The following is a 27,495-nucleotide window of genomic DNA, read 5'->3' as shown; positions in this document are numbered from 1 at the left end:
GTTGACGTACCCGACGCGGATCATCCAAGCGAGGTGGAGATGTCGGGCATGGGAGGGACATACGGGCGATTAGCCGATGATGATGAGGTGTGTGCCCGTTACTCCTACAATATTATTAGGGGCCATTCGAACTTATGCTCGCTTGCACCAAATACTGCTCGACATTTTGGCACGCAGGGCTGGTTCCTCAAATGTACATGCTGGACATTATGCTGACCCATGTGAATTAGGACGACATATCTTCTCGTCCTGCTCAGCGGACCCGCAAATCATTCCATAAATCTTCCTCGTACACCACCAAAAGCAAAACTCTTCCTAGAATACCTCAACAACCAAAGTATGGCGACTTTTGTGACTCGTTCGGTTCCAAGTCTGGTAATAATGGAAACCATCATAGCCTTGCGCGACCCAACACGAATCCTTTTGGAGGGGATTGCCAGCCCTCTCCGCAAACGCCCTGCAACAGTACACATACAGCCTCTCCGTATTCGTTGACATCTCCCCAATTTACCAGCTCTACATTCATCCATCCGGATACCTACGGCCAAAATAGCAGCTATGATCAAGGTCAGAGTAGTAAGGGAAAAGAGGGGAACTCCCGGACAGCACGCCGGATGGACAACGCAGATGATTTGTTAAGTGGTGGAGATTTCAGCGGAATTGATTTTCCAGCAAGCTCTAGTAGGACGAGAGACCCAGGTTCAAGTGTCCAAAGGGGTACCAATCCGTTTCGATGAGTTTGAATGAAGGGAGGCAGAGCGACAGGGAAAATGGTGATGTCGCTACAATGATTCTAACATACATCATTCTATTTGATTTTATTGTATCTGTAAGTTGTAACCATCAGAGATTCTCTGCCATGTATTCCTAGCTACGATGATTTGCATCAACAAACTACAAACCAGGCATGATACAGCTCGAATATATACAGGATCGCCGCTGTGTATTCAAAAGACTCCGCCACTCCACATATTGAAATTCCATGCGCCTTCTGCCTCAATTGCTTTCCCTTCACCTTGGATAATCATCTTCTCATTTTCTAGGATTTCGTATGTAACTTGACCAGGTACAAAAGGGACGGTCAAAAGGTTAAGCTTTTCACAGGAAAGATGACGTCGATGGAGATGAGGACCATTCCGAATTTGAAGCATGTAACGAGAAGAGGGTGAGGATGAGGGGATGATGATAAAAAGATTGATCAAGTCTTGTGCCTGTGCCCTCCAGTGTCAGCTTGGCGCCTCATAAGAAGCAGCAACCAGACCTACCCAGTCGGCATTCCGTGGTCTCCCTACAGAATCTTCGGTTTCCATCACAGCTGGCTTTGTCCTGTACCATAGCACAAGCTTCACTTCATCTATACCTTCCACTTCTCCCTTTCCATCTCTCCACCTCTGCAAGAAGTATTTGCTTATCCATCTCAGACCCTCGTGGTCCATGCCTGAAGTCCATGAATCTGACCCAGGTTGGGCTCCCATAACTGGAAAGAGGTTGTGTGATTCCCCATAGTCATTCATGGAGATCAGTTGTACGATGGAGGGTGAGCGAGAATTGGGAAGTGAGAGAAGAGAGAGGAATCGAGAAGGCAAAAGAAGATCGTCCGACCGGTCTGTAAAATATTTAGTTGGAACCTTCAGAAATGAGACTGCAAATAAACCCACAAATCCAGTTCCTATGCGAAGTGTCAGCATGAACTCTCGAATAAGGTCCGCGGTTTACCTACTTGTTCCAGCCGAATTCTCCTTCAGTACCATAATGAGTAAAGAAGAGTGGAGATACCGCCGCCATGTACGGTATCTTGCTCTCCAAAAACGGGCGGTCCTCTTCAAGATTAATGGTATGGTTACCCATAGGCCTAAAACATGTAAGAAAGAAAGCCGTTTACAGAACGCACAAAACTTACCAAGCATTGTTCCATGCAAATGCACCATCAACATAACTTTTCCCCAAGAAATCTTCTGGAGGCATAAAGAAAGCCGGCCAAAACGTCACTTCTTCTCCCAATCCCCTTTCTACAAGACGCAGAACATCTATCCAGCCATCGTCACCTAAAGAGTGCCCGGAGAATGTGCTCAGTAACACCTTCCCATCCCATCTCATTTGCGAGTCTCGGCCAGAAGAAATAACTTTGATGATAAGTGTTGACAGTTCTGAAGGAGAGGGAGATAAAACATTCATGTCGAGAGACAAGAAGAGCTTGAGGGGTCGTGCATTGGATGGGGTGGGCCGTGACGAGAGGATATTGTAGGCTACTTGTGCCTGAGAGAGTTGCCATTCCTCTGGGCCTATATTTAAGGCCAAGCCGTCTCTATGGATAACTAGTGAGCTATGATTGCTTCTTGACATCCCACATGGTAACTTACAAGGAGGTGTCTTGGGCAAGACTAAAAACCCTTTCCCAATCTTCGGGCTGAAAAGGATATGTGTTCCCGAGCTATTGGCTGTCAGAATCTATGATGGCAGATCCATGGAAGAGAAAGCCCACCATAAAATGGCCTACAACTATTCGTTGCCCATTTGGATTAGGATACTCAGTTTCCTCATTTTGAACTCCAGTGTCAGAGGTTTTACTCATAGACTTCCCTTTCCCTTTCCCCAAGCGATACCATTGTGCTTTCAGAGCATGCATGATCAGTAAGAGAATCGGGAGAGCGATCAACGGACGAAGAAGCGGATGAATGATCACACGGCGCATATACCTTTATTGAGGTTAATGTGGAGTGATGACCGTGATTTAACCGTAGGGCTATTGGTCCTCTCCATCCACTTGTAGGCTTCAATGCTCGGTCTCTCGGACGTCCCGCTGAGAGCCTTTTTTGCGACCGTATGCTCGAGCCTCAAAGCTGAATGTGCCTCACAATACTTAAATTATTATTTTGACCATTCGCATTCTTTTCGTTGTTGTTGTCATCGTCGCGTTGGCACGTGGAAATCGCCGAACGATCAGATAAAACGATACGTACTCCTACGAACTTTTGATTCCGCTAACGAAAGAAGCAGCAACGTCGATGTCCGTCTTACATCTCACATATTCCATGCCTACATCATGGTATACAGTACAATATAGCTACCAATAGCCAAAAGTCGAGACCTTGCCAACGGAACAACGAACTAAATTGTTTTAAAAGAAAAAACGAAACAGATTTCGACCTTCAATCATCTGGTCCTCTACACAAACTCAAGGACAACTCGAACGTCGGACGTCGGACGACAGCGGCGTTGTTCAGACGCACAGTCCTCTCTTAGTTCCTCTCTATTGAGGATATACAGTTTCATCCCCAAAACCGTTTTCTGGTCAAAACGATGAGGATCAGTTCAACAAGCTATTACGTCTTCTTTTAATCGTTCCTTCATTGCCCATTATACTTCCCAGCATTCGGTCATCCGCCATTTGGGCCTCAGTAACAGTTATGTAGCCTGTGACTCGCAGGTCGCAATACAGTTCAGCAAACGGCAAAATCCAATTGACAAAGAACAGACAATACAATACCACGTTTCCGCTGGCTGTTTCCCCTACAAAGACACATAGAATCTCCATCAGTCTGCCGTATTCATCAGTTGTAGTTCTCATCACTACTTGTCTCGGTTATCCCCCACTTCAGGACTTTAGGCTCTATGGAGCATTGAAGAAGCTACAACTTCCTATTCCCCGCTTCCCCGAATCGACATCCGGACGCTCGATATTGCATAGTAAACAACAGAAAAGTTATATCACTATCATAATTATGTAGGTCCTGGGAACGTGCGGTGGCATCTTCACTCACAATTTGTGGGCGCAGAGACTTTCAGATTCCAAGGCGGTCGTGGAGCGTCAATGGGCACTGGCCAGGCAGAGCAACAACCAACCTTCTACTTTCTTTTCCATCAACCATCAAATTTGAATTCAAGACGGTTTCACAACCACCTTACCTCGTGTTTTTGTGCAGTGTGTCTCTCTGCCGTTGTTATCTCATCCCACAACACACAGGCACAGTACTTCACAGAGAACTACTAATTAGCTCGCCCTCGCTTATTCTAGGTGGGGTGTACCAGAGAAAGTGGGGTGTAGCTCCGCAATCTGGGATCATGATTTAAGTGTGGCGGATCGATAATAGTAATGTCGACACTATCGCTATCTCAAAGCACCTCTTCGCATATGGAATAGGGACGATGGGTGTCCTTGAGGCCCCCCAGTGGAATTAGCGTTGGACAATGGAGTGAGGAAATGGATGGAATGTGGAATGTGAGATGGCAAATGGTGAGTGAACAATAGACATTGGGGCCTAGCATATAAGGCGGAAAAATCAAAGGAAACCTCCAGGCAGAAATAAGGTAGCGTATCAACATCATATCCGCATACTCATCGGACACATCGCATAGCATCAAGAGTATGGTATATTAAACTATGTGATCTCTCATGTTAATCACTTGAGAGGGACATCTATCGTGCGACAGCAAGCTAATACTTTTTAGCACAGAGAAGGAAGCATCAATAATCAGCGGCTCGCATGATGAAGCACTTGGGGAGATAGTCCATCAGGGAGTGATCGGTTGATGGCATTATGTCTTGTTTCGCAACCCCGCCTTTGCCGATCTGTACCTGACTAAAGCCATGCATCTCTTCTCTCGGCGCGTTTCGAAGACAATAGCCTGTGCCATGTCCCAATTTCTTCCCTCTCTCCGAGCTCCGACCGCCTTTTGCGCCCTCGACACTTTCCCGGGCTGCTCGTCCTCACGCTCTGGGGAGACACACATCAGAAAGATCGCTGCGAACATCATGCACCGGATACTGGGTATTGGCATTCGGGATTGGGGAGTGGGTACAAGATAGTCTAGTCACCCCGGTCAGTCACTTGTGAGCTGCAGGAAAGAGTATAAACGCCCTGGGTCCTCATACGATTCCTTTTCTCTTTCAGGTTTCGTATCTCACATTACCATCAAGTTGTTCGTTTGCCACCCTCAACTCTGTATCACAACTCATTCCATTCCTGCTTAGTCGGATCCCATATTTGTAGACTGATCCTCATCTCCCAGCCACTCAACATCCATCTGTAGACCAACAGTGCACAGTGCAGACCTTGCATCTTTCACCAGCTACTCATTTCCTGTGACTACAGAGTAAAGAGGTACACCAGCCATCAATGTGAGTCAGCGAAGCGTGTGGCAGTATTTTTTGTTCCCTTTTCATTGTTTGCCGGCGTCAGTCGGAAGGAGCACAGACGCCGAGAAACACGAGACACACAATCTCCCCACCTCCTTTAGCTCCCTTCATCCCCCACCGCTAACTATCCTCTGAGATACTGATGCTGCTTTTCCCCAGACTTTTATAGCTCCGCTACTTTCTATGTCATGCCCAACATTGATTTCAATTTGAAGACCCACGACAACGCCTTCGAAAACGACGACGTCTTTGACTCTTCCTTTTCCTGTAAGTCTGTCTCCGGCCGTTCGGCAGCTGAAGCTGACCAGACTAGTCATGAACATTGATACCAGTATGGATTACTACCTCGCCAGCCCCCCTGAAGGTGCCAAGTCTCCAGGGACCAGTGGAAACCAACCCCATGAAGGTGCCAAAGAACGTGAATTCTTTGCAACTGTGTATAATTTGAATAAGCTGACAATTGCAAAGCCTCGGATGACCGCTTTTCGTTGTCCCCACTGACAATGAACGATCAAGCCATGCAGCCTCTTGACATTTCCAATACGGTTTATTCTTATCCACCGTACGCTCTTACATACCAGCATCAACAGGCTATTGGCATCACAGGTGCGAATATTGGATCACATCACCCTGTTATTTACCAGCCTTATCGTCCTGGCACCAGCGGTGACTTTACAAAGCGTCCCCTTCGCTCACCCGAATCACCGTCTCTCTCATCATCTCCACACGGTTCGATTGAGTCCAGTCGTCTGTCTTTTAGCGCTCCTAACGCTGCTTCTCCTTCTCTTGTATCTCCCGGCAGCCTGTCTGGTAGCATACCTGATCCTTCGCCCACTCATTCTTATGCAGGTTATCACGCTCCGTTTTATTCAAGCGCGCCATCGGTGGGTATGCCGGGCACGGGTATGAGCAGGGGTAATATCTCCCCTACCGGTCCAGGTTTGAGTATGGTGGCAGGTTTCCCGTATCCAACTTCGATGGTGTCCCAACAACAGGGATCAGAAACTGGACCTATGCGGAGCCAACGAAGCCGCACGAGGGGGAAGAAGGTGAAGGAAGAAGACGTAGATGATGATGACGACGACCATAGCTCGAAGGGCCTAGGATTAACCAAGTAAGTAATATGGTTAAGTGTACAAGCATTTAACTGACTCGACTTAGTGAGCATGAAGATCGAGTGCCAGTCTCTAATAAACGAGAAGACGTCCGTAGAGCTAGAATCGAAAGCGAGCAGGTGAGCTGGTAGGCAGTGCGCGAAGCGTTGCTTTCAATCCTGCCTGTCCCTCTTGTGAACTGTGCTGATATGGTCAAATAGCGTAGACGAGACGAACTCCGCGAAGGCTTTAAAAGGCTTAAAGACGCGTTACCAATAACTAATCAAAGATCATCAAAGTCCAGCTTGCTCGATCGTTGTGAGTTCAAATAAAGACAGGATGAACAATAATCTGACGGAAATCAGCTGTAGCCCACATTCAGGCAATCGAGGGCGCTAATCGATATCTTCTTGCACAACTTGAAGAACAGCAAAAGGAGTGTGCGAAACTCCGGGAGTAAGCTTTAGTATACAAATTTTAGGGAGCATTACTGATGTCTGGCAACTAGAATTTTACATGGCGAGGTCATGCAGAGAAACGTTTCCGATAGCCCTGATCAACCTGGTCAGAGGCACCATTAAGAAGCCTTTGCATTTGACCCTGTTATCGTAATTGATTGAGAGCTTTCTCAATCCGCATGATGAATGGAAAATGTGAGTCAGCCGTAATGCTTGTAAAACATGAGCATGGACTAACGAGAAATGGCAAATTTTCTAGCTTTCTTTCCCATATTCATTGACTCCTTATCGGTCGCTTTACCTATCACAACAATCGTATTTCTCGTTTCGTGCTGCAAGTTCAAATGCCAGCCTCGCTTCACTTCTATGGCTTGGTTTTCAGTCCTTTGATCAAGATTCTATCACTGTACAACATCACTTCCATCCAGGGTACACACTACCTAGAATGTGTATAACTTCTCCTGCATCCACGGCCGGCTCTCCTCATGTTCAACTCCGCGACGATCGCTACTAGTCCATATACGCTGTACTTTCAACAAATCCAACGATTCAGTCCAATTGACGAGCCATTCCGCAATTTACGAACCCATTCCACGACTTACGAGCCCATTCCACGACTTACGAACTCACGACAGGTTTTTTGCGGCTCAAGCATGTTTCTTCCGTTTTCTTAATGGTTCTGGTTTGGTCATTTCTCCGTGTGTATCATACAGTACACCCCCCTTGGCTTTTCTCTTCAACGACTGTACACACCAAATCTTATGTCAAGATCGCAACCCTGACAGGAGCAGGGTGTTTACTTCACTTTTTCTTGTTTCAAGAGCGGTCGATGGATTTTGACTTTACCGACGCAAACTTGGAGATAACGCTTTGCCTCATTCTAATGATGAAAAGGTTAACGCTGCTTTGGCTTACCCTCAACAGGCTGCCATTGGATCTCCGTTATCATCTTTATTCAGTAACCCTAATCCCATGCTCATCCCCAAGCTTCAACTTGAGTACAAGGGATGTGAGTGAATAGGGGGACTGTTGAACCGTTCCTGGCAGTAGCGCTTCTTGCCTTTCCATTTGCGCAAAGTGCGGTCATTTGGTGAAGAGTTGCGTGGTAGCTTTAAAGAGGTACTTGGACTGCCTTCGGGAAATGCGCCAGGGACGATAAGATGATGGCTGTTTATGGGTGTAAATATGTTGACGGCCTCTGTCCCCTGTATTTGATTCCTCGTACTTTGCCGTAAAAGATTTCTGAATAGGTTTAGTTCTAGCTATCGAATTGTGTACCTCTCAAGTCATTTCCTTTTCCTCCTGACGCTACCTGGCTTGTGTACTACAATAACACTGTAACGGCATTGCAATAGCATTGTATATACGCTACCCTCATTCTTACACTTATATCTCTCGTGATTCCGTTTTGCTTCAGCTTTCACTAGACGGAAGTCGGTAAATGGGTTGGCTTTTCTTGTTGGGAAAATGGACTGATGAGTCTCGAGGGAACTGGATAAGGTTATGAACGGTTATGATTTTTATGAATAATTACCTCATTGTACTAAGCATTGGACCCCGATCAAGGTCATATCAGGAACGAGGTGGCGGTAATGTGACAAGCTAGACCAAACTTTTGAGTAATGATGCATGGTACAATAACAACGCAAAATATCTGATAGACTGGTTCTATTTGGTAGCACTGTGTTCCTCTAACAAAGTCTTTCAGGTCGGTATTGGGCCGCAATAAATGTCATTGATCCATGGGAAGAATCAAGAATTACTTCTTCATCTACAAACGCCATCAGCTCCATTCTTCAATACGTTCGAGATAAACAACGTCACCCACAAAATCAACAAACAGATCCAAGCAAACCATGTCCTCGTCGTCAACAGTGTAACCCCTGACCAGGACGGAGAACTTGGCCTTGGGAATTTCCTGTGGAAGCTCAACGGTCTCGGTAACAGTATAAGGACCAGGCTGAACAGGACACTGGACAGACGCGTTCGCATGACGGCTAACGAGTTGAGTCAAAGATATTAGACATAAGCGGCAACTAGAGGCATAGACATAAACAAGGCTTACGCTTCGTCACAAACGTCAAATTCCTTCTGCAACAGCTTGATTAGACCAAGCTTAACGGTGACGTCAACATAGGCGCCTTCCTATATCAGCGCGAGTCAGCACCTTGAAGCCCAGTTGTCCGCGCATTATGCTCAGTTTGATATGATAACACGAACCTCAATAGTCTCGAGGACATCACCTTCGACGGTGACAGTGAGGTTCTTTCCGGGGACAGGAGGGTCTGGGTGGACCTTGATTGACTTGAGTTGGCTATGCATAGCGTCAGACCGTCATGACACGTCGAGGATTAAAGGAAGAGACGGAGCGTACATCGCGTCAGTGGCCAATCCTGCAACCAGCAATGATCAGCCTGCTTTCTATCCGAGTCGAAGGGGACGACATACCACAGTCAACATAGCTCCAAGAGTTCTCAGTCCTGACGGGTCCATCGCCGGTGGCAAGGGCGCCACGTCCACCGCCGACCAGCTGGCCGGCCCAGGAGAGGGCTTCGCCAGCGAGGCTTGCTGTCACTGTTGTGGCGATGAAGGGAATGAGGAACGGGGCTAGCTTCATTATGAAAAGAGTATGGAGAGTGGGCGGTAACTGGGAGAGATAGAATGCGATAGCCAGCACAACACGATTCATCAGATCGGGATCTCATTATTGTCATGTTGCCCGATCGGGAAACGCGGAGATGTCCGCTGGGCAGCTCTTCTCGAATAAAGTGCTCAGCGGACATCCGTCGATGCGCCATGCACAAGAAGGATATGCAGGCATGCTGCAGAACAACGAGGATGGCACGACCAACAGCTGGAAATCTGCAGGCGACAAGGACTCTCAGGCATTTGTATAGACCAGGAGTGGCCAGTCAGAGTTGCTATGGAGCAAGATACCAGTCGACCCCTTCACCACCACGCCGTCCTTCCCCCTACCGACTTTTACAACCCCACGCCTTTCTCGCTGAATTCGCCCCATTGCATGTCAATGGGTGGAGAGTAGATGCGTTACAGAGTGCAGAGAAGCTCCTGGAAGCGGATAAAGTGGAAGAAGTTCTGGATGGTGCTGAAACTGTGGAGAAAAGTGGTGATCTGCAAGGGAGACGACTTGTGCGGGTGTTCGAATTAGGAGAAGGAAAAGAAGGCTGGAGGAAGCTGATCAAGTTTGTTGGACATGTGGGGCAGGTGGTGGAGGACCAGGACGTGCGTTACGCCGCCTTGCACGCCTCCAATAGCTGACACTCTCGGGACAGCATCACCCAACGATACACATCTCCCCGTTGTCAGATTACAATCCTCCTTCTCCTTCACTTCTCTCCTTACAGACTCAATCGCAGTCTCAAACCGGTTATATTGTCGAGCTCTCCACCCATACTCATACTCCTCTACCTCCATACCCTTTGCCCTCAAAAGGCAGTAAGATGAAACCGGGTGTGACAGGCAAAGATATCAAGCTAGCGCAGAAGGTGGAAGAGGTATATGAGGAAGTCATCGGGAGGGTTGAAGTGAAGAAGGAATAGAGAAACTTTGACGAGAGTGAGAGAGCAGCTGCAAATCAATGTCAGACGTCGGTGACAGACGCAAACGTGAATGGGGAGATCGCGCAGCTTGTGTTAAGTGATCGTCGCCCAGTTCCTGGACAGAGCAGGATGGGAAACATGCACATGCAAAGACGCGAACACAGCTTGCATTCTTGACCTGAAACTAAAGGTATATACTGCTACGTTACTCTGATGGATGTGAGGGAAAGTAGTAAGGGACACTACCACCTGGAAGAAGCCATGAGAAGTCTGGCTGCCTTTCTCCTTCTGTTCCAATCTCAGGGAAAGGTAAAGGTAAAGAACCTAACCCAAATGCTGCGTCCACCGGGGAAAACATGGACGCTATGGCGTCCGCTGCGGCGTCTCCAGACATGACATTCGTTGGTGACCTGACTTGAGAACGACAGCCATCTTTTTCATTGGAATGCTTGTCACGAAGCCTGAGGGGCCGATGCCAGGCGTACAGGTTGTGCCGAGGGTGGCCGGGAGTTGCCGCTGTAGGCAAAGAGATGTCAACCCGGCAAACTGCGATTGTATCGAGTCAGTAAAAGAGTCAGACAAGTAAAGTGGTATGCAGTGACCAACCTCGGCATGTTTCCTCCAAGACTTCAGCAGAGCCAAGTGAGATGGGGAATACGTCCGAGAAATGACGGAGAAGTACAATCGCTGCTCTCACTGCCCGGGTCGCCTCTTCTTCCTGCTCGGCTTTGCAATCTGCGCGGGCTGATAACAGACTGGCTAGTAGAAACCGACCAGCCATCAATATACGATATGCCAGGACTAAACAAATGTCAGCATGGTATTTGAAATGATATGTACTCACGAATATCACATTTGCCGAGCATTTTGGCAGAGCCCATCTTTACTGCTGATGCTAGCGTGTGTTTTCCTGCTTCGAGAATAGCATCACGTGCAGACTCCAGACGAGTCGTTGACGTGTTTTCCCGGGTCTTGGCAAGTGTCGCAAGCTGCAGTTTGCGGCCCGCTATAAGCATTTCTATGGTCTGCTCGATTACAGCAATCTGTTCGTATTCGACGCTGTACATCGGCGAAGCGAGGCGACCAGCGATCGAGCGGTCTGACATTGCTGGCGGGAGGGCCCTGCGTTACATTAGCATCCTTGTGTGCTTCATCAAATACAGTTGTTAAACGCACTCTCGCCATTCATTCAGCAGCCGCATTGAATCATCTAGAGCCTTCATATCTTCGACTTCTGGGCGCATGCTCCTTGCCCATCTGTTGAGCATTTCGCAGTTATCAAATTCGGGATGATGGGTGCACGAGGTCAACGTTTTTTCAAGTACCACTGACAACAGGATTTGCTGGATGAAGATTGCGCTCAGCTTCTCATCTTGATTTTCGGGGAGCTCAGCAAAAGCCGATTGCGTCTCTTCAAACACTTCGGGCAATGAGACGTCGTAGTCCCAAATGCGTAGGAGTGGTGGTTTACCACAAATGGCGGCCAGTTGTTTATCCCAGCTATAGCATGCCCATGCAGTACGCTGCTTTCTATTAGTTCTTGGAACTGCGAGCATACTACTGGACCCACTGTTCGCGTTTCCTTCTCCAGCGAATCGCCAAGCGCAATATCTGAGATTTCTCTTATCGAGTAATTCAGCTGACGTTTCTTTCTCGCGAACGGGCAAATGCATACCGATGTAGTCCACCATCGAGCAGTCGAGCTGCTGCCTCTGCAAAAAGACCTTGTGCAACCTGGCGGGGTACATTATCAACACAATGGTATTGTGCCGCGAAAAACAGGCTCTGGATTGCTTGAATCACGTTATCCTCTGTCGAAGCTTGTGCACGCAATTGCCTGAAAAGCTCAAAATATTGGAACCCTGCACTGGCTGAGATATCTAAAATCAAGAGCCAGTTTAGTCAGCCAAATTAGTTGTTATAAATTCATCTGTAGCTCACCCGGTTCAGCTAGCACTCTTGGGTCATTCGTGTAGCGGGTCGCCAACATGCACATAGATACCACTAACGCCGCAAAGGAATAGCTGGTCCACTTATAGAAATCCTAGGCACGGCTATCAGATTCTTGGGCCTTTGATGGAAAAGAGGTGGCTACGTGTACTTACTGCAAAGAATGACTGGATGTGGATAATAGGCCAAACAGGATGAACAACTGCGAACTAATTCGTGTCAGGGACGTTGACCGCTTCTTACCTACATAAGTCTGAACAAGAGAGGCCATCAAATCAGGTGGTACTATCCAAATTTAGCTTTGTAAGTCCCAGAGGCAGATGGTGGCTCACTGATCTCCGAAATCCTTGCGAAAATGTCTTCTCCGCCTTGTTCCGAGGCGTGATCCCTTCCAGGAAAGTATTCCGGCTCGTCTCGTTCTTGACGACGAAGGAAAGACTCCCTACCGCTCTTTGAGGATCCCTCTCCGTCCTCTAGTAATGAAGAGAGCCATGACCAATTTGGTTCACCCATGGGACTTTGCGCGTCGTTGACGGGATCAGGTATTTTCTGCAGCATACGTCGGGTGGCTTCGCTACAGGTGATGTTATTGACTGTTATAGCTAGCTAACTGGTAGATCCTCCTCACAGGACTGGAAGGCCCGAAGTAGAGCCGGCGAAACGGGTCATTCCTTCTTGCGACAAGAAGAAGTGCGCCGTATCGAGGTGATCAAGGACATTTGACGTTTCTGTAATAGGGAAAGATCAGGCGAATATGGAAATTTCGGACTCTTTACTCACTGGAGTTGCCAGTTGCTCCTATCTTATCTGTTTCCTCAGAGTCTCTTCTCCGTTTGCGTCCTTTGTTGTTAGATCGATGTTCTCTGTTGGAAGGTGACCCTTCTTTCTCAATGAAAGCTTCATGATGGTTGCTGAGACTCCAAGGTCAGATCACGTCTAAATTATGTTCGATACCCACCGCGTGTCCGAAAAGCTTGTTCGAGAAGCTCGCCGTCTGCTTACACCAGTCGCTCTGCTCATTCCCGAAGTACAGGTAACACCAGCTGCCGCACATTTTCCACATGGGTGTTCATTATCGCACTGCGGGGATTAATGCCTGCTAAATATCACATTACTAACCTTTATTTTCCTGTGTCTGTCGGCCCCGTTAGTTTGCAATAGTGTACGATAGATATCACCCACCGGCAACGATCACAAGCGCGGGCAAATCGGACGCGGAGGTCAACCCCAGCAGCTTCTGTTTGCGGTTGCGCCGAATGTGCTCCTGGGGCGTCTGGGACTGCGCCAGGACTGATTGAATTTTGTGAATGGGTTGAAGTGACGGACATGTTCGATGCAGCGTTGATAGTCTGTAGAAGATCGCATCCAGCGACTTATTATCGGAATGAGTGAATGGACTCCGAGTTCGTGCCGATCTCCCCTTACTTAATTAATTAACAGGGGTCCTTTAAGTCAGGTGATAAGCAAACGTCACGTGACTTTGCAGCCATCCCCCAAACTCCCATCTGCGCGTACCTTCCTCTTAAATTGCTGCCGACGAATGTTTGTTTGGGGGCAGGTTTTATCCGTGAATTCGTGCAGTTTGTATTATAGCCTTCGGTCATAGATCAATTAGGTGCGCCGGGAGGGAGATCCGGTGTGGAGGTTGAAAAGAAGAGATAGAGAATGGACGGAATTGTTCGAAAAGGGTGTGGTGCCTACAGTGGACAGTGTAGACATATATATATAGAAGCATGGAGATGTTGTGAGAAGAGGAGATCCCGGACGGAGAGATGGATGTCTTTGTAACCTCGTACATCTTGTACGTCCTTTCTCGTTCTAGGTTACTGATCAATACATCCAGTCTAATTTAGATAGTCTGGTCTATCGTTACAACTTCTGGCGGCCATAATCTCACTCAGAGTACACCTGGTTCTTTTTGGAGGGGTTTACGTGACTGGAAGGTATTACTGGAATAAGTACAGACATCATCTTATTTACACGAAGTACGATTATACAACTTGGAATCAATTTAGTGATAGGACCAAGGAGTTTGCATACAACCGAGCGAGTACCTTTTTATCCAAACAACGCTCCTAAGTTACATCATATACAGCCATACGTATGGGAGACACAAATTGAAAGTTAAGGGGAATGAAATGCTAATTTGAAATGCTGGTAAAAGAGGGCAAAATACCAATTCCAATAATCACACGGTAGGACATTTGCTATACTCAACTTCTCATGGCTATCCCGAGTTATCATCACAAGAGAAGGGCTTTGAGGTGGCGTTAGACGCCACGTCGTCTCGTATGGTGACGGCTGCGGCATACGTCCCGGCTACCATGGCAAATATCGAGAGGAGCATAATAATGACGTTGAATGCTTGAATTGATCGCTGTTTCCAGGTATGCTGGCTAGGATACTTGTCGGCGCAGTAATAGACATCCCAGATATACATCATACACTCAAAGATGCTGAATGGAATTAGCTAGAGGCCCCCAGGTGCTAGAAAGCGAAACCGCTTACATCGCATTGGGAGTCGCAAAGAGTGCCCCAATGAGTCCGATGAGGTCGTTGAAAATTGGAATACCTTCGGCGATTACAAATGAGACGGTACAATTAAATACGACACAGGAACTGAACGTCTTCATTAGTTTTGTACGATACTATTTGTCGTTACTTGTTGAATATATTCACTCACATCCAAATAACTCGATGCTGGATAGTGTTCGCACTCAAATGCTTGCTGTTCCTCATCAAGCGAACAAAAACTGGGATCGAAATGAGCCTAGAGATCTGTTGCGATGTTGAGACAATGCTTACTGTATTTGGCGGGGAGGTGTGTATTCAGGACGCATCCGACCACAAGGCCAGGAAATGCGAGACCGTAACACACCTTCTTCATAAGAATACCTGCCGATCCTAGAGCTGGAGAAGTAATATATTGGCCACAGTAATGGTAAACAACGCAGCCAATAATCTTTTAGTACGGTGAGCCAGTTTCTAAAGATTGTCAAGCTGAGAACGTACAAGATATGCCGCCGTTACGAAGGTCTGACAGGAGATGAGAGCTTTGTTAAAATCTCTGGGATTTTTCATTTCAGCAACGATATTGAAGAAGTTGGGGGCACCGGCGAAGGAGAAAATGATGTTGGATAGGGCACCAATAGCAGCAGAAAAGGAGGGATTGCCAACAAGAACGATATCGGGAGACCAATCACCGGTGGCAGGAGCTGCACTGGGACGATCTTGAACGCTTACAGCAATGGCAAGGGCGATAACGGACGACATAATACCAACAAGGCCTATCCATCCAATCCAGGAAATTCTGTCGAGTGTTTGAATGGAAGATACAAGGATGTTGATGATGGCCGCGGCAACGACGAAGACGATAGTGCAAGTCCCATGACCTGACATTGCGTTTAGAGCTACAGATATACTGAGGAGGCCGGCCCCAGCGACAGCAGTAAGTTGAATCTTGGCATAAAAATAAGCCTTAATTCCTTCTCACTCTTCCTCGTCAAAATATTAGACGTAATGATACTTACCCAGTAGACAGCGCCAAACACTTCTCGTCCAATAGGTCCCCACATGATATAGCCAACACTATGAGCTCAATGTCAGCCATTGCGAAGTAAAGGGTGTAAAACAGTGAGAATGTTGGTTCTTGAAAAGAGAAGACGTGTACTTACTCTGCCAGAGTATAAACTTCGGGATGATTCTGCTTGAACACGCCTACAACGTAATCCGCCCCTAATTATGGATCAGTCAATGAAGAGGGGAGGAGATGGATGAAGAAATGATTGAGATATACAAGTGGTGGCAACAGCAACAGCGAATATGATAAGAATAGCAGGGATAAGACCAAAAGTATGCAGGACAGCTGGCTAAAAATGTTTGGGGCAATTAGGTCTATGTGACACCGTTGGACGAGATGAAGTCAGCCTACAATAGCAAGGACGCCTAGTCCTATTTGGACTTTGATCATGAGAACACTGGCTCTTATCCTACTCAGTGGTCAGCTCATTTGTTGACATCTGCAAATCAAACCGCCCATGTAGAGCATACTTACCAGCCAAGACTTCGATAGTTAGGTGCAGATTCATCGAGAGTACCCCAAACACCATCTACTACCTGTACCTGCTCCGGCTCAAGAGCGGTGACTACTCTTGAAAGGCTGACATTCTTGTCGGTACTCGTGTTGTCATCCATATTAACATCGGATGCTTTGGTGGTGTACGGATCTTGCGACATTGTTGATTGTTTAATTGATTTGTCTGTGATTGAAAAGGAGATGGAAGGGGGAGTAATTCTCTCATATATTGGTCAATCAACTTGCTGTGGAGCAGTTGGTTTATCTTCAGCAGTGAAGTATGTATCATTCTTTTCCAGCGCTTTTACCTTCAGAGCGGTGGTAAATCGGGATCGCTAGCCGCGGTCAGCTGAGCCCAATCTACAATTTCACCAGTCAGTCTTTGACGAATAGAACGAGTAAATGTGCATATACAGACACCCCATACGCTTGAAGAGAACTCAAGGAACGATAGAGATTTGATAACAGAAACGGAAACACCGTGAAACGCTTCGCTGACGCTAATAAACGGAGGTAGAATGGCGGGCCCGCGACGAAAGCATCCCCGACGAAACGGCGCGGCATGTCCGTTTCCGCCGTTGTTGTTCTTCACCATAACAGTAGTAGAGTTATCAATTACTTCCGTAAGTTTATTAGCCGGGAAGTACATTACTGTCACAAGTAACGCTCAGCTCGTTGCCCCCCATGCAGCATCGCAGCGAAAGAAATAACAAATCGTCGTTTGTCATTATCCTCCGTCTTTTGGCCACGGCACTACAGGAGGCAGTTTTAAATTAAATAAGGTGCCCAGCAGCCCGTCGTCGGCAGCACACACAAGGACACAGTTATATAATAGCAAACTATACGATGATACTCTTAAGTTAAGGTGGTGGCGCAAGCAAAAATTACATGAAACAAGTCTATCTTGCATAAAATGGCGATAACATTAAGGTGGTGGTGGCGTAAGCGGAGCAAAAGGATATGTATCAAAAAAGTAAGTCTGTGGAACGTTCCATTAATTATAGTAGTCTTTTTCTGCTGTGAGGTGTCTATGCATGCATAAAGAAAAGAAAGAAACTATTACTTATATCATAGCTTTATCAAACAATGACTTGTTGATGGGAAAAGACGTAGTGTATGGGCTAGAACATATCAAAGTAATGTCTCTTCTCGGCCCAAGAAAGAAAGGGAGAGGAACCAAAAAAGTTGACAGACTACTACAATTTTCTGGACTTTACCTCTGCCTGCCTTCCCATTTAAAACTTACTCATGCAAAAGTGTTTTTAAAACTTTTCGAACTTCATACATACACTTTCAAAGCCAAAATTTTATGCACAACGCTAGACAGAGCACATATAATCCCAAAGAAATAATTAATGGTGAACGGGCATAGCAACAGCAGCCTTATCCTCTTTGGCATCTTCCCTCCATAAAGACGTGATCGTCTTGGTTTTCGTCCAGAAGTTGAGTCCCAAGGGGCCGTAGAGAGAGGCGTTTCCGAGGACACTGGCTTTGTTTCCGGACCAAGAGAACATAGGCAAAGGCACGGGCTTTTTTTTTATCAGCAGGAATTCCTTCGAGTTCATCACAAAATGAGGTAAGATACATACAATAGGAACGTTAACACCGACTTGACCAGCCTCAATTTTCTTCTCGAACTTCCTGGATGAAACAGCAGATTGAGTGAATATCGCGGCCCCGTTCCCGTAGGGATTACGGTTGACCAACTCAATCGCCTCATCAAGGTCACGAGTTTTGACAACGACCAAAGCGGGCCCGAAAATCTCATTCCTTAAAATGCATTCAGTTCGTTGTTGAAAGTCGATTTTTCTGAATCGAACTCACTTGTAACAGTCCATATCGGTTGTAGCTTCCAAAATCGTAGGGCCAACCCAGTTGCCGTTAGGATAGTCTTTAACTGTTGCCCCCCGACCATCAAGAACGATGTTTCCTCCCTGCTTTTCACAAGACTCAATGAGTTGCTCGATGCGCTCCCGAGCTTGAGGGGAAATAACAGGCCCCCTGCAGTCGTTAGCTTTTTCGTGTATGGCCCTAAAATAACACTCACAAGTCGGCAGCTTCGTCAAATCCATTGCCCATTTTCAAGGCATTAGCCTCTTCAACAAGCCCAGGAAGCCAGTCTGCATCCCCAACAGTAACCAGAACTGAGAGCGCCATGCATCTTTGACCCGCGGCTCCGAAAGCTGCTCCAGCGACAGCCTTCAAAGCACTCTTGTTGGCATCAGGGAGAATGATGGCATGGTCTAATGGGTCAGTTCTGACTACAATGGTTATCCACTCACTTTTAGCTCCCAATTGAGCTTGAACTCGCTTTCCAAGAGCACCGGCCCTGTCGTAGATGTGCTTGCCTGCCTTATCACCGCCAACGAAGGAAATAGCCTTGATTCGAGGCTCGTCACAAATGAAGTTGACCGCGTCAACGCCGCCGTGGAGGATATTGAGAACGCCAGAAGGAAGACCGGCCATTTCACATAACTCGGCAATTATGGCGGAAGCGCCCGGGTCGCGCTCACTGGGCTTGAGGATAAGAGTATTACCCGTAGCGATGGCCATCGCAACACTCCACCTATGGGAGTATTAGCTACAGCTGTCAAGCCGGAGAGGGCGGCAAGCACTGACAAAGGTATCATAGCCGGGAAGTTGAAAGGACAGATGGCAGCTCCAACACCAAGTGGCTCGATCCTGGTTAAAGTGTCCATGTCTCGCGAAACCTCGATGTTTCTCCCCAACAGCTCAGTAGGAATGTTGGTCGCCATTTGGACCACTTGTAATCCCCTCGTAACATCACCCATGGCATCTGCGAAAGTCTTTCCTTGCTCCAATCTAATCATAAGTTAGCAGTTGAAAAACCTATTAAACTACGACTTACACAATGTTACGGGCGATATCCTTGTGGTACTTCCTGATCAAGCCTTGCAGGCTATGGAAAACATTTCAGATATGATGTCGTTAGAGCATCAGATGATTATGCCAGAGACTTACTCTAACATGATCCTTTGTCTGGTAAGCACACTTGACTCGCTCCACTCGTAAAACTTGTTTTCAGCTACATCAACGATGCGCTTCATCTCCGCGGAAGTCGCATGAGGGACTTTCGAGATGAGGTGCTGTGTCGAAGGATCGTGAACTTCTGACCATTTGTCTGTCTTGCTTGATTCCCAGGAACCACCAATAAGAAGCTTCGCATCCCCTCCCAAAGTACTGGTGCCTTTCCACCTTCCATTGTCTTGGGCAGCATTAACTGATGGTGAGATGTCAGTAACGTGGTCGTCAATGAAAGTAATAACTCACTATCAGCGGCAAGCGTGGAGGCTGCACGCTTGTTAAACAAGTTCCTGGTGAGTTGTCGAGATAGCATACTTTCTACTTGTGGCTGTGTATGACTTGTATGCGATTGAAGCTAGAAATGGGAAAGAGATTTGAAGAATAACGAACGGGGATCTAAATACCGGATAATCGGTCATAACCGTATAAATGACCGTTTTCTTCGGCTAAAATATCGGCTAAGATAACGAGCGTCTTACTTGTCTCTTTCTTGTCTGCTTGGGAGATGCAGCGAGCGGGGAAATGCCGTGTGGCGGAATTTTGCCGAGACCTACTACTCCGCCGCCGCGCGCGCCTCCCATCCCTGCATTGTCGATCCTTCCGTCCGCTCTCTCGCTACTTTTCCGTCGGCTTGTCCGTCATCTCGCCAAAAGGAATCCTCGCCTATCATGCCCTTCAATCTTATGCAATCATCGACCAGTCAGTTCTCAAAAAGGCGACATCTTAACAACACTCATGGTATTTTCCTTCACATTACTCACATCGCGCTTTTACTGCTGCAAGGATCGCAAACATGTTAACCAGATCGCTTCACACCACTATTCGGATTTCCGGCAGAAGGCAATACGCTACCGCAATTGCAGCTGCTCGCTTGGTCCCAAGTCAGCCGCAAAAGCCTAATGTGGTGACAAACACTATCCCAGGACCGAAAGGGTGAGTTCGATAGGGCGAAGCAATTCACGAAGATCCTCATTTATGTTGCCATAGGAAAGAGCTCTCTGCGGCTATTGGCAAATTCCAAGATCCTCGGGCTCATACCTTGGTAGCTGACTACAACAAGAGCTGTGGTAACTACTTGGTTGATGCCGACGGCAATGTTCTGTTGGATATGTTCGCTCAAATTGGTAAGTTTCGCAGTTCATGCCAATATGCTAACCTCTAGCCTCCATTGCCATTGGTTATAACCACCCGGATTTGATCAAACTCGCCAAAACGGATAAGTTTGCATCTGCTGCCATGTCCCGCCCCGCTCTCGGATCTTACCCTCCTGTTGATTGGGCCGATACGGTCAATGAAGGAATACTGAAGGTTGCACCCAAGGGCTTGAACCAGGTTTTCACCACACAGTAAGTTATAAAGCGTGATCCACAGGCTAACGTTCTAGGGATGGATCTTCGGCGACTGAAGGCGCTCTTAAGGCTTCCTTCCTGTCGTACCAAGCCAAGCGAAGAGGGAATAGACCCTTTTCGGATGAAGAGATTGAGAGCGTTTTGGAAAATCAATCCGTAGGTCATTCATTCAGCTGTTCAATCAAATGCTATGTCTAATGAAAGACACCCAGCCTGGCTCTCCGGAGCTGAGTGTGCTTAGTTTCAAAGGTGGATTCCACGGCCGAAACTTGGGGTCTCTCAGTTTGACCCGAAGCAAGCCCATTCACAAGGTAAGCTTGTCGAGTGTACTCCAATCGCTTATTTGACTTTGAATTAGCTTGACATGCCTGCCTTCGAATGGCCAGCATGTCAATTTCCCGACATTAAGTACCCTCTAGCAGAGAACACTGAACACAATCAAAAGGCTGAAGCAGCAGCTTTGGCTCACGTGGAGGAGACAATTCGAGTCTGGTCTAACAAGAAACCGATTGTGGCAATGATTATTGAGCCCATCCAGTCAGAAGGCGGTGATCGTCATGCCTCTGCCGACTACTTCCGAAAGCTTCGTCAGATCGCCAAGAAACATGACATCTACTTCATTGTGGATGAGGTCCAAACTGGGGTAGGAGCCACCGGCTCATTCTGGGCGCACGACAAATGGGAACTTGAGGAGCCTGCGGACTTTGTGACCTTCAGTAAGAAGACCCAGGCCTCTGGCTTTTACCATAACTTGTCTACCCGAGCACCTTTTGCCTATCAGGCTTACAACACGTGGATGGTGAGTAAGAAAACATTGAGGCTGGGCTAACAATTTAGGGTGATCCTATTCGAGCCCTTCAAGCGCGAGAGATGTTCAAGGTGATCGAGCGAGATGGTCTCATTGAGAATGTTGCTCGTGTGGGAGATTATATCTACAAGAACCTGGAGCATTACGAAGCTAGTGGGAACATCCTCAACCTTCGAGGTAAAGGGTAAATCATCGCATTTGTACTTTTCCTGTCAACTTCTGACGCTAACGTCGTCTTTTAGGCAAGGCACCTTCATCGCTTTTGACCTGCCATCACCAAAGGAGCGTGACCAGTGAGCTTAACGAATGATGTTGTGAAGGCTACAGCATTGATTATTGTAGATTCATTTCCCAAATGCGTCTTCAAGGAGTAAATCTTGGTGCTTGCGGTTCGCAATCTGTGAGATTAAGGCCTATGCTGTAAGTAATCAGCTTAGTGTATTAAGTATTGTCGTTTGCTGATCAACAAAAAGGGTGTTTGAGCAATCTCACGCCGACCTCTTCCTTGAAAAGCTGAGAAACGTCTTAAAATAGTCATCTTTTTCAAATCTTATTCATTTTCTGGATATGCGCAATGCATCAGTTTTTGGCTTGAAACTTCAGATTACCTTGATATCTTGTCGGGCTACCTTGTTATCTTGTCGGAACGCACAGCAACTGACAGCGTCAGATAACATGTACTCATTCATTCTGCGTTCGGCGCCCTCTCTTCATAGGAAAGACGAGATATGACTAACTGACGGTATATCGTGCAATTGAGTTGTAATATAAATATAAGAAAGAAAAGAAAAGAAAAGAAAAGAAAAGAAAAGAAAAGATTAGAAAAGATTAGATTACCTTGATATCTTGTCGGGCTACCTTGTTATCTTGTCGGAACGCACAGCAACTGACAGCGTCAGATAACATGTCTGCATGAATCTGAATGACTATGCATGTATGCTATATGTCTTCTTTACAATCACATGTTACTACATTTGAGCTTCAATCTCTCTTAGCCGCAATCTAACAAATAAGTCAGCGATCCTGTACTGATGGACGGACTACTGATGATGAACTTACAAGAGTCATCTCGATATCGGTCCCTGCTGGCAAAGCTGCCACTCCGACACAGGTTCGAACAGGCAGGGGAGCGTCGGTCGGAAACGATGCAATATATGCCTCATTCATGGACGCAAAGTCTTTCTCGTATTTTGACAGGAATATAGTCACGGAGACGACTATGAACAAGCCCTTATCAACATCCAGTAGCTCTAATTTTAAGCTTACCATCGCTTAAGTCAAGCCCAAGGTATTGCAAACGCTCTTCTGCGTTGCGCAAAGCCTGTCGAGTGCGATCCTGGATTGTCCCTGGAATGAACTGCCCTGACTTGTCCGTACCGACTGCACCCGCAAGATAGACAGTCTTACCAGAGACAATCATGTTGGAGGCGAATTTGCTGGCTAATATCATATGTTATTCATGTTATTCCTGTCAGTTGTTGTGCCTTATTCGGGGACGTTAAAGGAGATTTGACTCACGAGCGGGACCAGAAGGGTCAACAATGGAGACCTTGCTTGCCTTTGACATGGTGCTTCTTTCTTTAAAGCGAGTTATTATCCGCAAGCTAGGGATGATGAAGGATGGAATTGAGGATGAACTTGGCCTGTATATATTTTCTGTTGTTTCCTGCGTTCTCAATCGTTCCTCGTCCAGTTATTGGTGCAACTCCACCAAATCAAATGGGTAGCCATCAGGCACATAGCGGTTGCGTGGATAAACAGGTGCCCATAGACATGAGGTAGACGCTGGTCCGCATGAGTAGAATCAATGTACGGACATCAGATGGTGTGCTGTGACGGAGCCTCCGATTCGCGATTGCCGCTTTTGTCAGTCGCGTCCTCCGCTGAATTGCTTCCGTGCCCCGCCGTCCAGCTCTTATCAACGGGGATCTTCTCTCCTCGGGAAAGAGACGAAAGTAAGCGAAAAGCGGTCTCCGCGCTCGTCTCTTGCCTGTCATTCTATCTCGAGCGAACCTTTTCCTATATCCTAGACCCTCAAAATGATTAATCAAGATGTTAAAACAAACTATATTCCCTTTCCAGATTCATTCTATCCTTCAAAGATTTTTGGACGCAACTCGTCACATTTTAATCATCCATAATGAGTGCCACTGTCGCCGAAGTTACATTCAATACAGGTTTGTACATCAACGGACTATGGAAGAACGGCCGGGGAGAGCCTCTTCTGTCTGTGAATCCGGCTACTGAAGAAGTCATAGCAGAAGTGAGTCTGAAATCATAAGGTACAATCGTGAAAGCGACTTACTATCGAGAGCTCAGGTTCAAACCGCCAGCAAAGAAGATGTCGATGAGGCCGTGAAAGCCGCAAGGCACTGCTTTGAAACTGCTTGGGGTACTGAAGTATCGTCTCAATTACGCGGCCAGCTGCTTTTCAAGCTAGCCGATGGTATGGAGGCGGCAATGGAAGAGCTGGCTAAACTGGAGTACCTTGACTCTGGCAAGCCTCTCGCTTGGTGTAAAGCAGATATTGAAGACTCAGTAGCCTGTTTGAGGTACTATGCTGGTGGGTCTAGTTATTTATGACCGTTCTTGTGCCTAATGTAACTGTAGGTTCCGCCGACAAGATACAAGGATCAATGATTGAGCTTGACGACAAGCATAAGCATGCCTTGGCTCGCAAGGAGCCCATCGGGTAAGTGGATGGTTTTGCGGGCCAATGTTAAATCGCGGCTGATTCGAATTAGTGTTTGCGCTCAGATTGTACCTTGGAACTATCCTCTTTTAATGATGATTTGGTGCAGTACTCTACATGACGACTATTTCCTATCGCTAATAGGACATCCAAAGGAAAATTGCCCCTGCCCTGGCTGCTGGTTGCACCATTGTTTTCAAGCCCGCTGAGCAAACACCTCTCTCGACTCTCAAGTTTGCCGAGCTGTTTGAGCTTGCAGGGTGAGCATAATTATATGCACGTAGATTTATCAAGTACGTTGATGACTGATGTACATTCTTGCAGATACCCAGCTGGAGTTTTCAACTTGGTCAACGGCCTCGGTCGAACCACTGGAGATGCTCTCTCCAGGCACATGGATGTTGATAAAATCGCCTTCACCGGCTCCACAATCACTGGGCGACGCATTGCCATTGCTGCAGCTGAGTCTAATCTGAAATCGGTCACACTCGAGCTTGGCGGGAAATCCGCAAATATCGTTTTTGACGACGCGAACCTACAGGAAGCAGCGAAATGGGCAGCCTTTGGCGTATACGAGAATATGGGTGCGTCATATACATCTATCAAGCCTCCAAGTAAATCAGCTAACTAGACTGCAAAGGTCAATCATGTAGTGCCGGGTCAAGGGTGCTTGTGCAAGAGTCAATCTACGATCAGTTCATCACACATTTCAAAGCTGCTGCGGAGGCCTTCAAGGTCGGCGATCCGGCAGATCCGGATACTTTTCAAGGACCGCAAGTCAATGAGGCGCAATTCAGGAAGGTCCTCGATTATATTGAGAGTGGCAAGCGAAGCGGGGCAAAACTTTTGACCGGCGGCAGTAGACATGGATCCAGAGGGTACTTTATCCAACCAACAGTGTTCGGAGACGTCACTATGGATATGAAGATAGCGAGAGAAGAAATATTTGGCCCTGTGGCTTCTGTCATTCGTTTCAAGGACGAGGCTGACGCTATATCGATTGCCAATAACACCGAAGTCAGTCAATAACTATTGTTCCCCGCCCCGCGGTCCGTGCGCTAATGTCTTTCACAGTATGGTCTGGCCGCCGCCGTTCATTCTCAGAACTACGCTCGAGTTCAGCGAGTTACACGCAAGTTGAAGGCAGGTACCGTATGGATCAATCAAGTGAGTTCAATGGCGTTGTTTATCTTGGGTATAACTGAACATGTCATAGTACGTAGCACTCTCTCATCAGGTTCCTTTTGGTGGATATAAGCAGTCTGGATGGGGCCGAGAGTTGGGATTGGAGGGTCTCGAGCCTTACCTTATCACAAAGTCAGTTCACCATTACTATGGCGGAGATTTCGAGTGGCCCATCAAGATATAGAGTCGCTAGCTATCGGTTTATGATCATGTTATGCATTCCAGAATGCGCTCGAGGTTTTATAGATCTGGCACCCCCTTTCGGCTACCGTGACCTCTGGCATGCGATGTGTCGGTCGTCATAAAATTTATAATGATTTTATCAAAGGCTTTTCAAATTCAATGTTCAAAGCACTTTCTTGTAGGACGAAGTAAGAAGAATCAACGAGCTCACGCGGCACAATAAATTAATATGAACTGCAGCAGACTCGCTACCTTGAGTTCAGCTTAGGTCACTTCTCTCCTTGACATGGTCGAGCCAAAATTGATGTAAGGCAAAATAATTGAATAATTCATGCAGCGGACAGGGTTCGCTTAAGAGTTCGATCCCATTACTTATTAACTCGCTTAACCATAAATGAGGAAAGTAGGAGTTATCTGTATAATTATATGCATACATCGGATCAAGCCTTCATGTCTTCGAGCTGCCTGGAGAACTCTCGAATTATAGAGTCTGTATCGGTGGCGATTGAAACCATATCAAAGCCCTGCTGCAAACGCTTCCTGGACTGGGCGCCGGACATGCCTAAATCAACAGTTAGTCGTTACATGACAGGGTCCGCCCCACTGCTGACTTACAAAAGATGGCTGCCTTCTTGCCGTTATCTTTACATGCCTTAAGGGTTCGAGCAATAGCCGCCTCGTGTTCCTCGCCACCGAACTCTATGTCCATTGACTTGGCAAGGTCAAAGGGGCCTACTCAGATTACGATGAATATCTGAAATCTATCCAAGAAGCGTACCATGAGACTGAACCCACCAACGAAAAGAACATCCACTCCCTGGACAGCAGCAATGGACTCCACATTCTTCACACCCTCTGCCGACTCGATCTGGACGATGACCATCAAGTTGTCGTTGCAAGTTGCCTCATATTGAGACTCGGGAACACCGAAGATGATCTGGGTGAAAGGTGAACCACATCCTCGAGTGCCTCGAGCAGCGTACTTGCTGGAAGAGACAACCTTTTTGGCGACATCCTACAAGGTCGCTGTCAGTGCCGAGTTCGTGGTCATGCAAACGAATGTCCCGGAACGTACAGGGTTGTGACACATAGGAATCATCAAGCCGTGGGCTCCTGAGTCGAGGGCCCGCTTGATTAACCAAGGTTCATCGGAGGGGATACGGATAATGGGTGAAACGCCTTCGGTTGTGATATGATTGGTGAGCTATTCAGCAGCGTACTGTGAGCTTTCGCGAGGCAAGCAAGGCAGTACTCGTCTATAGATACCCACATCAAAGTAGTCCCTGTCTGTAATCTGGCCATGCTCGGCATCAATAAGGATCCAGTTGAAGCCAGGGATAGTGGCTACGGTCTTGGCTAATGCGGACCCAGGCAACCTATTATCACGCAATCAGTTAGCTATTGCGAGGAATATTCCACGACTTGACTCACGTGAGCCACATCCCAATACCGGGTTTTCCAGCAAGAAGGTCGTTTCTGAGATAGGTTCGCTTGTCCATTGTTTTGGCGTTTGTGTTGGTAGCTATGCAAAAAGTCGGTAATACAGTAGAGTTGCAAAGAGAGTCGATGATGTATTGATGAGACGGAAATGAAGCATATCCGAGGAGCAACAATGGTCTCCTTAAGTATTCCACATATCATGATGCTGACCGGGTAAGTGTACGGCTTGGGCTAGAAGTTTACAAGGAATGGAAGGCTATCCTGATACGAAGGACGATCCGAACAAGTGCCAAGCGCGTAGCGCAAGATGCCGACGGCCTCCGACGGAGGTTGCGACGCGATGGTTATTACGGTTAATTGATCTGTTACGGCGCCCAGCGGGGACTCCGTCAACAATAATAACTGAGTGCTCGGACAGATAACAACGTCGGTTCGGACCCCCAACATAAAGAACTTTTATCAGTGCATGACCTGATGACCAGCCCTGTGTCCTGGCAGAATGACTACATATGTATGTGA

At 47.1% G+C, this 27,495-nt stretch overlaps 12 protein-coding genes across 12 annotated transcripts in view; 5 read left to right on the top strand and 7 right to left on the bottom strand.

Annotated features, from left to right (window-relative positions):
- CNBD4400 (hypothetical protein) overlaps positions 1-737 on the top strand; it is a gene marked incomplete at both ends in the record, with an annotated part of 1,084 nt that extends 347 nt beyond the window's left edge. Inside the window, 3 exons of the mRNA XM_770618.1 lie at positions 1-87; positions 231-337; positions 398-737. The exon at positions 1-87 is cut by the window's left edge and continues 63 nt beyond it. Of these exons, the coding sequence (XP_775711.1) occupies positions 1-87; positions 231-337; positions 398-737 (534 nt within the window). The remainder of the gene's footprint in view (positions 88-230; positions 338-397) is intronic.
- A 210-nt stretch (positions 738-947) lies between these two features.
- Positions 948-2,760, bottom strand: CNBD4390 (hypothetical protein; the record flags this gene model as incomplete). Its single annotated transcript, XM_770617.1, has 8 exons — positions 948-1,211; positions 1,266-1,606; positions 1,659-1,669; positions 1,721-1,852; positions 1,901-2,305; positions 2,361-2,431; positions 2,483-2,610; positions 2,697-2,760. 8 exons carry the CDS (start codon positions 2,758-2,760, stop codon positions 948-950), a joined length of 1,416 nt encoding a protein of 471 aa, XP_775710.1.
- Positions 2,761-5,325: 2,565 nt separating this feature from the next.
- On the top strand, positions 5,326-6,812 carry CNBD4380 (hypothetical protein; the record flags this gene model as incomplete). The annotated part of the gene is made up of 7 exons (XM_770616.1): positions 5,326-5,404; positions 5,451-5,555; positions 5,606-6,251; positions 6,299-6,371; positions 6,453-6,549; positions 6,603-6,687; positions 6,740-6,812. 7 exons carry the CDS (start codon positions 5,326-5,328, stop codon positions 6,810-6,812), a joined length of 1,158 nt encoding a protein of 385 aa, XP_775709.1.
- A 1,636-nt stretch (positions 6,813-8,448) lies between these two features.
- On the bottom strand, positions 8,449-9,378 carry CNBD4370 (hypothetical protein; the record flags this gene model as incomplete). The annotated part of the gene is made up of 6 exons (XM_770615.1): positions 8,449-8,460; positions 8,518-8,686; positions 8,755-8,834; positions 8,910-9,003; positions 9,064-9,082; positions 9,138-9,378. 6 exons carry the CDS (start codon positions 9,376-9,378, stop codon positions 8,449-8,451), a joined length of 615 nt encoding a protein of 204 aa, XP_775708.1.
- A 149-nt stretch (positions 9,379-9,527) lies between these two features.
- CNBD4360 (hypothetical protein) lies at positions 9,528-10,249 on the top strand (the record flags this gene model as incomplete). Its single annotated transcript, XM_770614.1, has 2 exons — positions 9,528-9,932; positions 9,983-10,249. 2 exons carry the CDS (start codon positions 9,528-9,530, stop codon positions 10,247-10,249), a joined length of 672 nt encoding a protein of 223 aa, XP_775707.1.
- Positions 10,250-10,454: 205 nt separating this feature from the next.
- On the bottom strand, positions 10,455-13,527 carry CNBD4350 (hypothetical protein; the record flags this gene model as incomplete). Its single annotated transcript, XM_770613.1, has 15 exons — positions 10,455-10,795; positions 10,856-11,050; positions 11,094-11,371; positions 11,426-11,772; positions 11,820-11,871; positions 11,925-12,129; positions 12,191-12,293; positions 12,355-12,408; positions 12,447-12,484; positions 12,532-12,773; positions 12,828-12,927; positions 12,980-13,110; positions 13,158-13,279; positions 13,319-13,334; positions 13,382-13,527. 15 exons carry the CDS (start codon positions 13,525-13,527, stop codon positions 10,455-10,457), a joined length of 2,370 nt encoding a protein of 789 aa, XP_775706.1.
- An 899-nt stretch (positions 13,528-14,426) lies between these two features.
- Positions 14,427-16,435, bottom strand: CNBD4340 (hypothetical protein; the record flags this gene model as incomplete). Its single annotated transcript, XM_770612.1, has 10 exons — positions 14,427-14,655; positions 14,708-14,818; positions 14,883-14,952; positions 15,005-15,161; positions 15,212-15,658; positions 15,730-15,787; positions 15,874-15,934; positions 15,996-16,068; positions 16,131-16,188; positions 16,254-16,435. The coding sequence occupies 10 exons, from the start codon at positions 16,433-16,435 to the stop codon at positions 14,427-14,429; spliced, it is 1,446 nt and encodes a 481-aa protein (XP_775705.1).
- Positions 16,436-17,626: 1,191 nt separating this feature from the next.
- On the bottom strand, positions 17,627-19,632 carry CNBD4330 (hypothetical protein; the record flags this gene model as incomplete). The annotated part of the gene is made up of 9 exons (XM_770611.1): positions 17,627-17,803; positions 17,864-18,044; positions 18,099-18,275; positions 18,322-18,517; positions 18,557-18,840; positions 18,894-19,097; positions 19,144-19,194; positions 19,257-19,515; positions 19,566-19,632. 9 exons carry the CDS (start codon positions 19,630-19,632, stop codon positions 17,627-17,629), a joined length of 1,596 nt encoding a protein of 531 aa, XP_775704.1.
- Positions 19,633-20,112: 480 nt separating this feature from the next.
- Positions 20,113-22,010, top strand: CNBD4320 (hypothetical protein; the record flags this gene model as incomplete). The annotated part of the gene is made up of 10 exons (XM_770610.1): positions 20,113-20,252; positions 20,307-20,443; positions 20,482-20,665; positions 20,704-20,824; positions 20,881-20,979; positions 21,027-21,467; positions 21,506-21,660; positions 21,719-21,769; positions 21,819-21,896; positions 21,950-22,010. The coding sequence occupies 10 exons, from the start codon at positions 20,113-20,115 to the stop codon at positions 22,008-22,010; spliced, it is 1,467 nt and encodes a 488-aa protein (XP_775703.1).
- Positions 22,011-22,457: 447 nt separating this feature from the next.
- Positions 22,458-23,043, bottom strand: CNBD4310 (hypothetical protein; the record flags this gene model as incomplete). The annotated part of the gene is made up of 4 exons (XM_770609.1): positions 22,458-22,478; positions 22,536-22,693; positions 22,743-22,916; positions 22,995-23,043. The coding sequence occupies 4 exons, from the start codon at positions 23,041-23,043 to the stop codon at positions 22,458-22,460; spliced, it is 402 nt and encodes a 133-aa protein (XP_775702.1).
- A 573-nt stretch (positions 23,044-23,616) lies between these two features.
- Positions 23,617-25,537, top strand: CNBD4300 (hypothetical protein; the record flags this gene model as incomplete). Its single annotated transcript, XM_770608.1, has 9 exons — positions 23,617-23,739; positions 23,796-24,039; positions 24,087-24,168; positions 24,221-24,271; positions 24,324-24,428; positions 24,493-24,752; positions 24,809-25,185; positions 25,243-25,335; positions 25,385-25,537. 9 exons carry the CDS (start codon positions 23,617-23,619, stop codon positions 25,535-25,537), a joined length of 1,488 nt encoding a protein of 495 aa, XP_775701.1.
- A 439-nt stretch (positions 25,538-25,976) lies between these two features.
- CNBD4290 (hypothetical protein) lies at positions 25,977-27,035 on the bottom strand (the record flags this gene model as incomplete). Its single annotated transcript, XM_770607.1, has 6 exons — positions 25,977-26,098; positions 26,152-26,268; positions 26,332-26,551; positions 26,612-26,740; positions 26,807-26,912; positions 26,968-27,035. 6 exons carry the CDS (start codon positions 27,033-27,035, stop codon positions 25,977-25,979), a joined length of 762 nt encoding a protein of 253 aa, XP_775700.1.
- Positions 27,036-27,495: the final 460 nt, after the last annotated feature.

The sequence above is a fragment of the Cryptococcus neoformans genome, chromosome 4 (genome assembly GCF_000149385.1).
Source record: "Cryptococcus neoformans var. neoformans B-3501A chromosome 4, whole genome shotgun sequence".
Lineage (NCBI taxonomy): Eukaryota > Fungi > Basidiomycota > Tremellomycetes > Tremellales > Cryptococcaceae > Cryptococcus > Cryptococcus deneoformans.
The sequence above is the reverse complement of the archived record's forward strand: the minus strand, read 5'-3'. Positions and strand labels throughout refer to the sequence as shown.